At 42.3% G+C, this 15,843-nt stretch overlaps 1 protein-coding gene across 2 annotated transcripts in view; it reads left to right on the top strand.

The window, feature by feature from the left end:
• The window catches only part of cnga3a (cyclic nucleotide gated channel subunit alpha 3a), a 64,178-nt gene that overhangs the window by 30,773 nt on the left and 17,562 nt on the right, over positions 1-15,843 (top strand). For both annotated transcript variants that reach the window (XM_059963857.1, XM_059963858.1), the window contains one exon: positions 15,048-15,152. In XM_059963857.1, the coding sequence (XP_059819840.1) occupies positions 15,048-15,152 (105 nt within the window). The remainder of the gene's footprint in view (positions 1-15,047; positions 15,153-15,843) is intronic.

The raw sequence follows: 15,843 nt of genomic DNA, 5'->3' as shown, positions 1-15,843 counted from the left end.
TATGCTCTCCACAATTTTACAACCTTTAATGAACTGGCAAAGGATTAAAAGCTGGAAAACATAAAGTTTGAATTTTATCAGGGGATTAGGTTAGAATTATTGTACACTAAAGAAAGCAGAGTCAACAGGGAGGACGAATGAAGTCGATGGTGTACAGTACATCAGGATCAAAAGTAAATTAGTTATGTCTCTGGAGAGAAAGAATTGTTAGATATCAGCAGGTAGATTTGAAAAGGGTGTATAATTGTTGATTCCAAAGATTTCTTAAGTTTTACCATGTTCCTCAATGAACATTGACAATTCTGTTTATATCCATAATTTATATTAAAGCAGAGATTATCTTTTCCTTATTGTCTGCCTCTGTACGGCAAGTACTAAGCCTACAGCTCCCTATCCTACACTCCTGACAGTCTCTGTGTAACCTGCAGTTTTCACTGTTTGCATTTTACTTATCCTAATATTCTAAATGCTGCGGTTCTAGGATTCTGGCAAAGTTCAATGTCAACAAATGCAACAACGAAGAAAAGTGAGTAACATCTTGTTTTGCCACATCAGCCCTCCTCATTCCCAAAATCCCTTGCAGTCCCAGTAGAGTAGTTAATCTCGTTCTTTATTAGTGTGGTTCAATCCTTATCCCTAAAAATACATTTGCTAAATCGGCAATTTACACAGCTTTTGGGATTACTTCTGCAGCAGGGGCTCTATTTATCAGATGTGAATGAAAAGTATTTAAGTTGCGTTTTTGTGCTCTGATTAGAATTACACTTGGTGGCCACTTTATTAGGTACACTTGTAGACTTGCTCGTATCTCATTGACCAATTATCTGGTAGCAACCCAATGCATAAAAACATGCAGGCATGGTCAAGAGGGTCTGTTGCTGTTCAGACCAAGCACCAGGGTGGGGAAGATGTGTGATCTAAGTGACTCTGACTGTGGAGTGATTGTTGGTGCCAGACGGGGTGGTTTGAATATCTCAGAAACTGCTGATCTCCTGGGACTGTCACACACAAGTCTCCAGAGTTTACAGAGAATGGTGATAAAAACAAAACACTTCCTTTGAGCGGCAGTTCTGTGAGCAAAAATGCCTTATTAATGAAAAAGTCAGAGCAGAATGACCAGACTGGTTCAAGCTGACAGGAAGGTGAAGTAACTCACATAAGCACGATTTAAAACAGTGATGTGCAGGAGAGCATCTCTGAATGCACAACATGTCAAACCTTGAAGTGAATGGGCTACAGCAGCAGCAGACAATGAACATACACTCAGTGGCCGCTTCGGTGGGTACAGGTGGAAATAATAAAGTGACCACTGAGTGTATATTTGGATCAAGTGTGCATATATTGAGGCTCATATGTGAGGCGCTGGATGTCAAACTCGACGTGCTTTCTTGGTGTCTGACTTTATAAAAGGATGAATAGGCTGCTTTATGCTAAGTGGAAACTGGGATTCTCTCCAACATAAAGAAAGAGAAATAAATAGTAAGAGATTGAGGGAAAGTGGCTGAGATCCTTTTCAGGAAGGAACACTACTAATGTTGCCTTCATCTCAAAGGCCTTGAGCATCCCCTGCTGATGAACCTGCGACATGCTGGAGCAGAACACGTTTCAGATAAAGACTGCCTGAGAACTGAGCGAAGCCACTGTTAATGTCTGTAACGAGTGGGGGAGATTACATAATGAAGGCAACAGTGCCAAGTTTAGAGAGAAAAATAAGTTGTTCAATGCCCAAATAAAACCAGATCATTTCAGCAGATTCAAAACATTGCTTATTTTACAGTGGGATATAAAATGGATAAGTATTTTATTCCTAAAAATTAATTGTGTAAAAAAAAGAAATATGGAACCCGATAGGGTTAGCTTTTTACTTTGAACAAATTTTCTTTTTCCTCTCTACTAAAAAGGGAAAGGGATTTGGTGACTAGGACATGTGGTCTACTAGGGTGAAATCATGCCCCATGATGGGGCTAAACAACAGTATTTTGGAAGAGACGTTGAAGATGATTGATGGGTGTAGGCCAGTAGATGTTGCATACACAGTCTTTAAAAAAGATTTTGACAGGGCCACCCATGATAGGCTGATCCTGCAGGTTAAGGGTCACGTTAATAATCCATGGAATAATGCACGTCATGGGGTCAAAATTAAGAGGAAGGTATACAGTAAATGGCAGGACCTTTAGGAGAATTGATGTATAGGTGGATCTTGGGATGCAAGTCCATTGCTCCATGGATAGGGTGGTAAAGAAGTGTGGATAACTCCTCAGCACTAAACTTATTCCACAATCTATAGATTCACTTTCAAGGACTCTACAAATCACGTTCTCAATATTACTTATTTATTCATTATCATTATATTTTTAATTGCACAGTCTGTCTTTTACATATTGGTTGGTTGTGTGTGTAGTTTTTCATTGATTCTATTGTGTTTCTTTGTATTTACTGTGAGAATGATTTATTCATAATGAATTCATAGTAAGTTATTCATGGTAGTATATGGTGACATATACGTACTTTGATAAATTTACTTTGAACTTTAAGAGGGCATGCTTCCTGCCCTTCTTAAACAGAGGAACAACACTGGTTATTCTCCAATCATCCCTCTGACACTGTGCGTTTAATGGCCTAGTCAATTTTGAATCCAGAAATAATACTAGATCCTCTAAACCTGCTGAGAGCTAATTAAAGATCAGCTATTCTGTTGAAGTACCCACAAGGAGGGTATTTTGACATTAAATCTTACACCAAAAGGAATATTACATCAGAAACTCTAAGGTGCAATGTATATTAATTGACTGTTGTTGCCTAAAGAATTGCTTTCCTTCCCCACAGTGGAAGTAGAATCATGAATATGGTTTAAATAGGATGCTAAATTCAATTAAATTGATAATTACATAAACCCATTTACATTTTCTGCACTTTATTTCAATGTATTTACAATTAAATATGTCTGTCTAGAAACTGGACCTGTTTGAGTATATTTTATGAACCATGGGTACAGCACAACTTCCACGACAATTAGTGGCTATTGGGAATTTGACCTGGGCACTCTCACAACTTTTAGGTATTTAAATAAGCATGATTCAAGCCTTAGTAATTTCTCATGCAGATGCTAATCAATACAATTAATACAGATGGTTTCTTAAAGTCAATTTGAGCATATTGGTCTGAGGAGACTGTTTCTGTGCTGTACGACTTGGCCTTTATGACACCTGCCCAAATTAGCACCATATTTTTCCAACATCATATTTAAATGGCAGTCCAAATACCTCTTACACATAGTGATTGTATCTAATTCTACAACCTCCTCTGTCACTGGCTCCCAGATGTCAGCCACTTTTTTAAAGAACTAACCCCTCAAAACCCTCAGCCTTGGTGGGACTAATTTTCCTTTGACCACCGTGCCCTCGAGCCTCACAACAATACAAAATCCTGTGTTCACTGGCCCTTCGAGTCCATCACTCCTGGTGGTTTTAGCACAGGAATGGATCAAGATATTCCATCATGAGGGGATTTCCCCAGTCACAAAACAGTGCCATACAATGCTCTCCCCAACCATCTTCCTCACCTCCATGATAACCTTTCATGCAACTGTCCTGTGGCTGCCCTGGAGAGGATTCTTCTGGAGTTGGCTCATTTCCTCAGAGATGTCATGGCAACGATGGTGCATCTGTGAACTCTGAGGGGAGGTGACTTGAGAAGCTGTGTGGAGCTTTTTTTCTTGTGATTCAAGGTGCAAACTACCTTAGCAATTTGATTTGTGGGTGACTGTGTTGGGTTCTAGCATTACTTGTAACACTTATTTAGCACACCAAACATTGATAAGCAAACTTCTTCCTCCATTTTCCTCTGCTTCTTGGATCTCATTGTTCATTCTGGAACTGGTTCCCATTTTGGAGAACGATTGTTCATGAGGTTGCAAATAGGTTCCACATGATGTTGTTTCATTCCTAGTTGCTAGTCACTCATTCTATTTTTATTCATTTATGAGAAACAGCAGGGAAGCATTTTATGGGCATATTTTGAGGTACTAATGTCCTGGCTAACAGCTTGCCTGATTCAGAAGGTGGAGGGTGAGTTGCTGCTTTGAGTTACTGGTGGAAGTACTCCCACTGTGGTGTTGGTCAGGGGCTGCAGGAATTATAGTCAGAGTCATCGAATGAATCCTGAAGCACTTCCAGTATGACATAGTCTGCAGACTGGGGGAGAGCTTGTACGTCATGTGGGTAAGTAACACTGTGCAATAATAGGCCAATCAAAAGATGTTTAATTTTAATCGTGGACTTGTGGCATTAGGAATCCATCAAAGAGCGACTTGCTGGGAATGTCGGTCTCGAAGAAGATGGATAGACGGTGTGGTGGAAAAGACAATCAGCACACCAGTGTTCATCGGTCAGGGTGTACCGTTGAAGGGTCTCGGCTTGAAATGTCGACTGTACTCTTTTCCATAGCCTGGGAAGTTCCTCCAGCACTCTGTGTATGTTGCATTGAGTGGAGGAGTTGGGATATTATATATCAGTTCTGCAAGCCATTGGTGAGGCTGCACTTGGAGAACTGTGTACGACTGCAGCTGTGCACATACATCTACTGATGCTTCTGGACACATCATCAGTGATGTTCCTGGAATCATCGGGTGTTTCGGGTCTTTCAACATCATACACCCTTCTCCAGGTGACCCAGCCGGGGCTGATCAGACCCCATCTTGTGTCCAGATGGCTAGCTACACATGACTCCATGGCACTCCTCTTGAGCCACAGCCACCTTGAGGCCCTCTCTGCCGCATCGGTGGTACTGCGGATGGCTCTCCTCTTCCTCTCTCCCTCGATGCCCAAATTTCTGTAGGCTCTGGCTAAGGAACGGGCCGCGAATCCCCTACAACCAACTTCCACTGGGAGACACCTCGCTCTCCGTCCAGCCTGCTGGCAGTTGCTGACCAGTCCTGCATACTTAGATAGCTTCCTTTCAAAGGCCTCTTCCAAGTGATCTTCCCATGGGACTGTCAGCTCCAGCGTCACCACCTGCTTAGTAGACTCAGACACAAAGACAATGTCTGGTCGCAGGGTGGTGGCTGCGATATGGACGGGGAACCTCAGCTGCCTTTCGAAGTCCACCAACAGCCATCCTGTCATAGGAAAGAATGTTGAAAATATTGTTGCCAGGACTAAATGTCCTGAGTTATAGGGAGAGAATGGCCAGGCTAGATCTTTATTCAAAGTTTCAAAGTACATTTATTATCAAAGAATGTATAAATTATTCAACCTTGAGATTTGTTTGCTTGCAGGCACCCACAAAGCTAGAAACCCAAAAGAACCCAATTTAAAAAAATATAAAGACCAACACCCAATGCACAGAGTAAGGGGGAAAAATATCACAAATCATGCAAATGATAGAAACGAGTAACAACATTCCGAACCAAAATGAGTTCTTGGAATGAAGGAGAAGGAGGGGCAACCTTACCATCAAATCTGCAGGCAAAGGGGGTTTAGTTCTAGTGTGGCAGACTGATCTCCACCTTGCTGAGGTCAGGCAGCAACTCATAGACAACTCCTCATACCTACCCTTTGAAAAGGACCCCACTCTGGACGATCAGAAAACTGTCTCCAACACCATCACTGACCTCAGCAATTCTGGAGAACTCCCTCCACTGCCACCAAAGTCAGAGCTCCCTTACCCTGCTCTGCTCTGATTTCATTAAATGCAAACAACATCTCGCTTCTACCTCCTACCTAAGATCCACAATCCTGACTATCCGAGTAGGCCCATTGTCTCTGCCTGCTCCTACCCTACTGAACTCATGTCCTTGTATCTTAATTCTCTCCCCCTTGGTTCAGTCCCTCCCCACCTACATCCATGCCATTTCTCATGCCCTTGAACTCCTCACCAACTTTCAATTCCCTGGCCCTGAGCACCTCATTTTCACTGTGGATGTCCAGTCCCTATACACTTCTATCCCCCATCTAGAAGACCTTACAGCTCTCTGCTTCTTTCTCAGTAGAAGAATCCGCTAGGATTGTCCATTAGGTCTGGTGCTCCTGATGTAGTCTCCTCTACATTCGTGAGATCAGTCATAAATTGGGGAACCGCTTCATCAAGCACCTCCACTCCATCCGCCAAACTTGGAACTTCCTGGTGGCCAACCATTTTAATTCCTGTTCCGACATGTTGGTCTATGGCCTATTCTTGTGCTATGCTGAGGCTCCTTCCCCTTCCTCCACCTTTTTATTCAGACATCTTCCCCCTTCCTTCTCAATCCTGAACAAGGGTCTCAGCCTGAAATTTTGACTGTTTATTCATTTCCATAGATGCTGCCTGACCTTCTGAGTTACTCCAGCATTTTGTGTGTGTGTGTGTGTGTGTGTGTGTGTGTGTGTGTGTGTGTGTGTGTGTGTGTGTGTGTGTGTGTGTTGCTTAGAACTTCCAGCATCTGCTGAATTTCTTGTGTTGTTAGATTTATGAAAGGTTGGAGATTACATACTGTCTGTATTTTAATAGGTACATACTCTTTCATGCTAAACCAGTGTAGAAAACATTGGTTTGTGCTCGCATAGCTAATATTTTCAGTCTGGCTTTTGTGTGTTACAAAAGTGAGATATATAAGTAAGGTATATCCTGCCGAAGGATCTCGGCCTGAAAAGTTGACTGTTTATCCTTTTCCATAGACGCTGCCTGCCCTGCTGAGTTCCTCCAGCATTTTGTGTGTGTTGCTCGTATTTCAGGAAGTGTGTACTGTTACCATATAGAGGTTATTATAGGAAAAAATACTGCTTATGCTAACCTGCTCAAAGGACAGCTGCTATCACTTTTAATATTTGTGAAGGCTTTTGTGAAGGTTTTTGGATTAAATATCACTGTTGATGTAAGAGACTTTCTGTTCCTATGCACTTGCTTGTTTTCATTTCTGCTGATGCCTCCCCTGTTCACAACTCTATGAATATAATACAGAACTGTAGTTCTGCATTTGTCAATGTGGAGCAGAGAGTGAGCTTGTGCCTCTGGCAGGAGCAAATGATATTGGAATGGTGAGGGTAGAGTGCTGCGGGAGGGGTATGGGACAGGTGGCAGAGGAGTGCTGGGATAGGGGGCTGGCACGACTGCAGACACACCCAACCCTGACACACCAGGCAAGGTCATCTGATTCCAAACAATTGGTTTATTGATCATCACAGAGTGTCTCTCTAGTGCTTCCTGCACCCTCCCCTCTCCCTTCCCCTTTTCCCAACTATGATTCCCCTCTCCCTGCCCCTTTCCCACTCACAGTCTACAACGGAGACCCATGTCATTGTCAGGTTTATCATTACTCACATATGTCAGGAAATTTGTTTTTTTTGCAGCATCAGTACAGGCCAAAGCAGAAATTTTCTACAGTACTCTGCAAAAGTCTCACACACCCCAGCTATATATAGTATGTATGTGTCTAAGACTTTTGCATAGTACTGTATCAGTTACAGTGTCAGTGGCATTTTATTGGTTCCAAGGTAATTTCATGCTTTGTAACACAACTGTATTTTGCCATGTAACAGCTTTTGCCCCTTGGCACAGTTCAATGTAAACAACAACAACAACAACAACAACAACAAGGATGGAGGGTAAGCAGCCAAGCTCCCATTCATTCTCCTCCCACTAGGGGTTCTGAGCACTCCCTGTAATATGCAGTAGCCTGTAGTAGTGTACTGACCTTGGCAAATGCACAGTTAGTATGCCAAAGGTCCTGTGTGTCTGAGCAATGCAGAGGAGGAATGAATTAAAAAGCTCTTGTGAAATGATTCATTTGGATTCCAAATGTACATTGGCAAAGCTGAATCTTGTCCTCCAGCATTTCAATTGCAAGCTATTAGAAGAATGGATTGTTTCATAACCTGGTTCATATTTAAGTGTTAGCCAAATATATTATTATTCTTTTCAGTGCAAATAGATTCAGATTTATTTACATAATTGTACACATACGTTAGCAACCAACGCACGTAAGGATGTGCTGGGGACAGCCCGCAGGGGTGTCACCACACATTCTGGCCCCAACACAGCATGGTCACAATGATCGGCAGAACAACACAGAACACAGCAAGCAACAAAACAACTCCAGCATTCTATGCTTGGTACCACAACTGCTCTGCAAAAGGAACTGTGGAGCTGTGAACACAGCCCAGTCCATCAGGAAAAATGGCCTCCCCTTTATTGACTCTGCACTTCTTACTCATTGGCTACCAGTCCTCCAAAGCTTCAACCTTTAAACTTTCATTCTCATGTGGCTATCTTCTTCTGAAGCCCTACTGGCAAATAGAAAGGCTATAAGAACACAACTCATAGGCCAGTGCTTCAAGTTATCTCAGTGTAGCTCTGTTTTCTTGCGGGATGGACTTGCTTGCCCCATGCCCCGCTCTCCTCTTTCCGCAGCTAGGCTTGGGATTGTCCACGGTGGAGCTTTATGTGGTTATTTTTCTCCCAATTTTTGCAGCCTTCCCAAGCCTGTAAAGTCTATGTGTTTCTCTGACTCTGCCCTGGTGTCCAGTTCCCATGGTTACCATTAGCCCCATGGACTAACTCCATGACTAGAGGCTTGTGCCTCTCAATCTCTTTCTCCTCCTTTGTTGATCTTAAAATTAGCCTGTTTCATTAGGTTTTGTAGGACCTCTCCTCTTACACAACAAGCAACAAAGCCACAATTATGAAACTCAAACACTGTAATATAAATCTCAATACTATATCCTTTCAGGATGAAAACTAACACAGTGATTAAGTTTAAACATAAATGAACCATAAGTGAAGAGACAGAGATATCGACCAATTGGACAATGTAGGAAGTAAAAAGTAAGGCTGAGGTTCCTTTCAAACTCTACAGACTTGATTCTAATGCAAGGTCCTCTGATATTTCATGGTGTAGTGAACAAATTTTGCCATTAGCTTTCGCTATACTATCATGTACTGAGAAAATGTCCTCCTGGTGGCATGAAAGCGGTTAAAGTAGCACGAAAATCTTGCAAGAGCAGCTTGCAAGATGCAAAGAGATTTACAAGAAAACACAAGGAAGTCCTTAAATCAAAACCATTCAGAATTAAACTAAACATTTTGCATCTGATTTCTTGTTAGAAATTAAAAAGTTTAAGTGCGTTATAAAAGAGAGTAAAGAGGAAGGCAGCCCTGCAAATATTTATGTGTTGTGTATTATCATGTTGTTATAGACATAGTTCAGTGTGGCATTTTAAGTTTTACTGTTCATATGCCTTTCAGAATGGTGTTTGTGGCAAATGTGCTGTAGAAATCAAGAGATAATCTTACAAGTGCAGTGTAATAAATTAAATCTGCATTTTGTAGTACAATATGATATATCCCAGAATCCCTATGTTTCCGTTTATCTCCTTTCAGTCCTATCATTGATAAGGTCTGTGATACTTAAACATGATTTGCCAGTTTCACAAATGCCCATACAAATAATTGCAACTTCAGTACTTCTTACTATCACTAACATCAGCTGACTATAAAATATTCCACCATTTACAATAGACCATTGTAGGCCGTCTGACAGAAAGTATTATCTGAAAGCTGTGTTTTTTTTTCTTAATGCGTCCTGATGCCAATAGATAATATAAATTTAAAATGATTGCTGGGGTCAATTAGAAATATTTGAAGATAACTTTAACATTTTACTTACATTAGCTTGTTTTCCTATAACACAGGGAAGAAGTTGGTTCTTGCAATCACTATTCACCATGACTGACCAGGCTAAAATACCTTGTTTCTGTACAATGCTCCATTTAGCCACCCTAACATGACTCTGGACATCACGTCGGGAGCCATTTTGTTTCTGGGACGCTTTCTAAACATCCTTTCGTGAGAATATTTCATTTCCGATATTAGACCCCTCTGCTGTGCATTCTTCGTCTTTCCTTAGCAGGAACAGTGGACAACATCGATGATAGCAGACTGATGAAATCCAGAGGATGTGAGTTTAGCTGGTACGCTGAATTCAATATTGAAAGGCTTATATCAATGAGAGTGAAGATTCTTGTAAAGCAAATAGAAGGCTGTAAGAACCCAATTCATTCCATTAGTTCAGAGCAGACTCGATGGGCCGAAGGGCATGTTTCTGTGATGTAGTGCTCAGCTTTAGTGAAAGAACCCTATTGTCCCTCCGCCTATTCTCATGCTGTGGCTCCAGTGCTTCACTGCTATAATTAACAGTGACACTGCTAGGCAGTTCAAAGGAGATTCTCCAGGCTACTTCTTGGGCTCAGAGAGTTCTCCAACCAAGACAGACTAAATAGTTTTGTTCCGTATTCTGTGTATACATATATGTATGTATGTATTTATTTATTTATTTAGAGATCCAGCACAGTAATAGGCCTGCACTGCCCAATTACAACCATACGACCAATCAATCTACTAACCCAACATGAGTCAATCTGCAGATGGTAAAAAACACAAAATGCTGGCAGAATTCAACAGGCTAGACAGCACCTATGGGAGGAGGTAATAACGATGTTTCGGGCCGAAACCCTTCATCAGGAGTGACGCAACATGGGATGGTCGAGGGGGGATAAGAAGTGGGGGGAGGGATAAAGTAGAGAGCTGGGAAGTGATAGGCTGGAGGGAAATGGGCTGGGGAAGGTGGAGAATTATGGGAAATAAAAGAGAAAGAAAGGTAGGGCTGGGGGGAGAGATTATAGTGAGAGGGGAAAAAGAGAGAGAAAGAGAACCAGACTAAAATAATAGATAGGGATGGGGGTAAGGGTGGGGGGCAGGGGTATCAACGGAGGTCAGTGAGTTGGATGTTCATGCTGGCAGGAAGGAGGCTACCTAGGTGGGAGATAAGGTATTGCTCCATTGACCTGCGTGTGGCCTCATCTTGACGGTAGAGGAGGCCATGGACAGACATGTCGGAGTGGGAGTGGTCTGTGGAATTGAAGTGTGTGGCCACAGGGAGATCCCGCCACTGCCGGAGGACCGAGCGCCGGTGTTCGGTGAAACGGTCTCCCAGTCTGTGGCGGGTCTCCCCAATGTATAAATGGCCACATCGGGAGCACCGGATACAGTATATCACCCCAGTTGACTTGCAGGTGAAGTGGTGCCTCACCTGAAAGGACTGTTGGGGGCCTGGGATGGTGGTGAGGGAAGAAGTGTGGGGGCAGGTGTAGCACTTCTTCTGTTTGCAGGGATGAGTGCCCGGAGGGAGGTCCATGGGGAGGGATGGGGGGGGGGGGGGATGAATGGACAAGGGAGTCGCGTAGGGAGCGATCCCTGCGGAAAGCTGAGAGTGGGGGGGGAGGGGAAGATGTGGTTTGTGGTGGGATCACGTAGGAGGTGGCGGAAGTTACAGAGGATTATGCGTTGGATCTGTAGGCTGGTAGGGTGATAGGTGAGGACCAGGGGGATTCTATCCCTGGTGGGCTGGCGGGTGGATGGGGTGAGGGCAGAGGTGCGTGAAATACAGGAGACGCGATGGAGGGCAGAGTTGATAGTGGACAAAGGGAAGCCCCTTTCTTTAAAAAAGGAAGACATCTCCTTTGTCCTAGAATGAAAGGCCTCATCCTGAGAGCAGATGCGATGGAGGCGGAGGAATTGAGAGAAAGGGATAGCATTTTTGCAGGAGACAGGGTGGGAGGAGGAATAGTCTAGGTAGCTGTGGGAGTTAGTAGGTTTGTAGTAGACATCGGTGGATAGGCTGTCTCCAGAGATAGAAACAGAAAGATCTAGAAAGGGGAGGGAGGTGTCGGAAATAGACAAGGTGAATTTGAGGGCGGGGTGAAAGTTGTTGGCGAAGTTAATGAAGTCGTCGAGCTCAGCATGCATGCAGGAAGCAGCGCCGATGCAGTCATCGATATAACGCAAGAAAAGAGGAGGACAGATACCGATGTAGGCTTGGAACATAGATTGCTCCACATGGCCACACTCTTCAATTCCACAGACCACTCCCACTCTGACATGTCTGTCCATGGCCTCCTCTACAGTCAAGATGAGGCCACACGCAGGTCGATGGAGCAATACCTTATCTCCCGTCTAGGTAGCCTCCTTCCTGCCGGCGTGAACATCCAACTCACTGACCTCCGTTGATATCCCTGCCCCCTACCCTTACCCCCATCCCTATCTATTATCTTAGTCTGGTTCTCTTTCTCTCTCTTTTTCCCCCCTCACTATAATCTCTCCCCCCAGCCCTACCTTTCTTTCTCTTTTATTTCCCATAATTCTCCACCTTCCCCCTAGCACATTTCCCTCCAGCCTATCACTTCCCAGCTCTCTACTTTATCCCTCCCCCTACTTCTTATCCCCCTTCGACCATCCCATGTTACTTCACTCCTGGTGAAGGGTTTTGGCCCGAAACGTCGTCACTACCTCCTCCCATAGATGCTGTCTGGCCTGCTGAGTTCTGCCAGCATTTTGTGCTTTTTGTAATCTACTAACCCTTATGCCCTTGGCATGTAGTTGGAAACCAGGGCATTTGGAGGAAATCCCTGTGGTAAAAGGGGAAACAAATAAACTCCTGACAGACAGTGGCAGGAATTGAACCTGAGTTGCTGGCACCATAATAGCATTCTGGCAGATATTGTGTAGATAATGGGCTGTTTTCAATAGTGGGAGAATCACAAGTAAGTGGGTACAACTACAAGAAAAGGGTGTTGCCTTCTCTTGAGTGTCTTGTACTTCTGTGAGACACTTATTCTGCTTTTGCAATAGCCCAGAGCTGAGCACATTCATTCCATTACTTCCACAGTAGATCAGGCCAGTTGACTTTTATTGGATCAAGCTCATATGAAATTGAAATCTATATGACTTCAATGGAGCCGAATTTTGGAAATGAATTAGAATGAACATCTCCTACTATAAAACACAGTTAGTGCAAGCAACTAAGGACACATTTCTTTGCCATTAACTCATTGTCATAATGCATTATTATTGAAATGTAGTAAGAGAATTTAGACCATAAGAAAAAGAGCAGATATATTCAGCTAATTCAAGTCAGCTCCATCATTCAGTCATGGATGATATATTATCCCACTCAACTCCATTCTCCTGCCTTCTCCCATTAACCTTTGACGCCCTGACTATCAAGAACCTATCAACATCTGCTATAAATATATCCAATCACTTTGCCTCCACAGTCATCTGTGGCAATGAATTCCTCAGATTCGCCACACTCTGGCTAAAGAAATCCTCCTCATCTTTGTTCTATAGGGGCGTCCTTCTAGTCTGAGACTGTGCCCTCTGGTCCCAGACTCCCCAACCATAGGAATCACTATCTCCATGTTCACTTTGTCTAGGCTTTTCAGTATTCAATAGGTTTTAATGAGATCTGCCTCATTCTTCTGAACTCCGGCGAGTACAGGCCCAGAGCCATCAAATGTGCCGCACATATTGACCCTTTCATTCGCGGGATCATTCTCGTGAACCTCCTCTGGATTCTGTTGAATGCCAGCACATCCTTTCTTAGATAAGAGGCCGAAAATTGCCTTGAATACTCTGACTGTCATCACAGTAATCACAAAATAATCATGAGCAAGCCGTGTAAATTGACTAATTCTGCATTTTTATGGATACAGATAGGATGACTTTAACTTTAGTTGATCAATTAACTTTCATGTAAGAGAAAAGTGTAAACAGTAGGAAGGCATTCAATTTGCAACTGGTCTCCAACAATGGACCTTATCTGTGATGGACTATTTCAACAGTGTTGCCCTTTCTATCCTTTGTCCTCTGAGGCCTCTTTAATGAGAGGTAAGCTCTTAAATACTGCTGTTCATCATGCAGCAAGGTGGAAGAAAAGAAAGATGTGAAAAAGGAGGAAAAGAAAGATGAGAAAAACAAGGAAGAGTAAGTAAACAATTTGAAAGTGAAGAACTTCTAATGAAAATCAGATCTATTGGATGCAGGTTCTCCTGTACTCCAATAGATCCAGGTTAGTGATTGTTGACACCAGTTGGTCATTTTACTGTTTTCAAAGATCCATATATTATAGTCTTTAAACAACAAAAAGTGTAATTAAACAAGATAAATATTACCCTTCCATAACTGAGCATTAACCACCTCTTCTGTCTTTGATTTTGCCACAGCTGTTCCTTTCTTTGCCTCATGCCCCCTGTCAGTCCAATTCCTTTCATCTTCACCCCAATGATTTTTTTTAAATCCTGACTTGTTACCCTCCCTGAAACAAAAATTCTTAAACTCCACAACATTTTTGTTTGGGGGGGGGGGGGGGAAACTAGCATTGCAGGTCACCCTAAAAATTGATGTCAGACTTCAAATGTGAGATTCACACCATAGTGTTCCTAATGAATAAATTGTTGGGAGGAACTGGGCTGGGAGTGGGTGAGCCAGATTCAATGGCAATCTCTGTAAGGGCACGAATGGTTAAACATAATATCTTGAAAAATATCCAATTACTTAGTATTGATTAAAATTGTGAAAGTAATTTATATCTGATTTTCAAGTGGGTCTGGGCTGATTTGGTATATATATTTTCAGAAATGGTAACATACTTAAATATTTCCAATTCAGTCTAAGATTTGTTATTGTTGATTTATTATTTGTTTAGTATGATGACGTTTGTAGTAGATATGTTTAAATTTGCAAATGGTAAGTACAGATTGCCATACACCCGTTGGATTCAGTGATGTCCTTTGGTGCAAAACTAGCTCTTCCAGTTTTGAATGGGATATTGTACCTAAAGCTTATGTTTGATGGATTATGACGAAAGAGCGTACAACTGGCTGAAACTGTGAGAAATGGTAATGACTAATAATTAGTATTCTCATAGACTACAGCCTGCTGAGTTTACATGAGGTAAACAGAGTATTGTTATTAACAGCAACTAGTTTATTATTAGTTTTTGCTTTAATTTCCATGCTAGAAATATTTTACTTACACTGAATATTTAGGTGAAGTATATCAGTAGTGGTAGTCAAATCTCATAAGTATTTCTTGATATTTTGGAAACTTCAAATATATACAGAGGAATTTATGTAATTTGACTGAAATAATAACTTAATGTACAAAATTCTTATCAAGTGAACATAAATGAATCAGTGTAAATACGTTCTACTGACAAACTCTGTTTGCCTTCCCAGAAAGAAAGATATATACATTATTGATCCTGCAGACAATCTTTACTATCGATGGCTGTCCGTTATCGCAATGCCTGTGATGTACAACTGGTGTATGCTTGTGTGCAGGTAAGGTTAAAAATTAACCCAGTAAGTGACAACAGTAGTTTTCTCTAATTAGTCAAAACCTAACACATAGTTTTCGGTAATGAGATTGACAAGGCTAACTGTATGAAACACCCTGGTAACCTCAGCTGCGTCAAGTCTAGGGAAATCAACTGCCGGCCCGACAAACTTGTGAGATTGTGTTTGTGTGGATGCTGCGTAATTCACTACCCTGTTACAAATTAGTGCCACGAAATAACAGTCAGTACACAGCATACGATTAAAAGATTATCTTTATGATTCTTAATTTGACTAAAGGGTTGGTAAAGAACTAAAAAAAGAAAAAGGCCCATTTTAATGAAACAGGCTAATGTGCACAAGTTGGAGCTTACAGTTTCTCCAACTCACTTATCCTCAGTCGATCTCACCTTGGGCTTCGTTGAATCACGGTTCCACTTCAGGTCGAATCCTATGACCTCTTCTCTCTGGTGTCTCCCCTCTCCATCACCTCTCGAACCAAAAAATAAAAAAACCCTAAGCCCAACCTTAGTGTCCCTCACCAGAGAAACCACCGCTAAATTCAACCATCCTAAATGGGTGGCATACATTTCTCCTCATTTCTTATCCTCAGCAACAACCCAAACATAAGCTGAAAAGTGAACAAGCTGAAAACAAGCTGTTCTCACAGAACTGCCAAAATGACATAGATACAGCA

The sequence above is a fragment of the Hypanus sabinus genome, chromosome 3, assembly GCF_030144855.1.
Source record: "Hypanus sabinus isolate sHypSab1 chromosome 3, sHypSab1.hap1, whole genome shotgun sequence".
In the NCBI taxonomy this organism is placed as follows: domain Eukaryota; kingdom Metazoa; phylum Chordata; class Chondrichthyes; order Myliobatiformes; family Dasyatidae; genus Hypanus; species Hypanus sabinus.
This window is presented reverse-complemented; position numbering and strand designations above follow the sequence as displayed.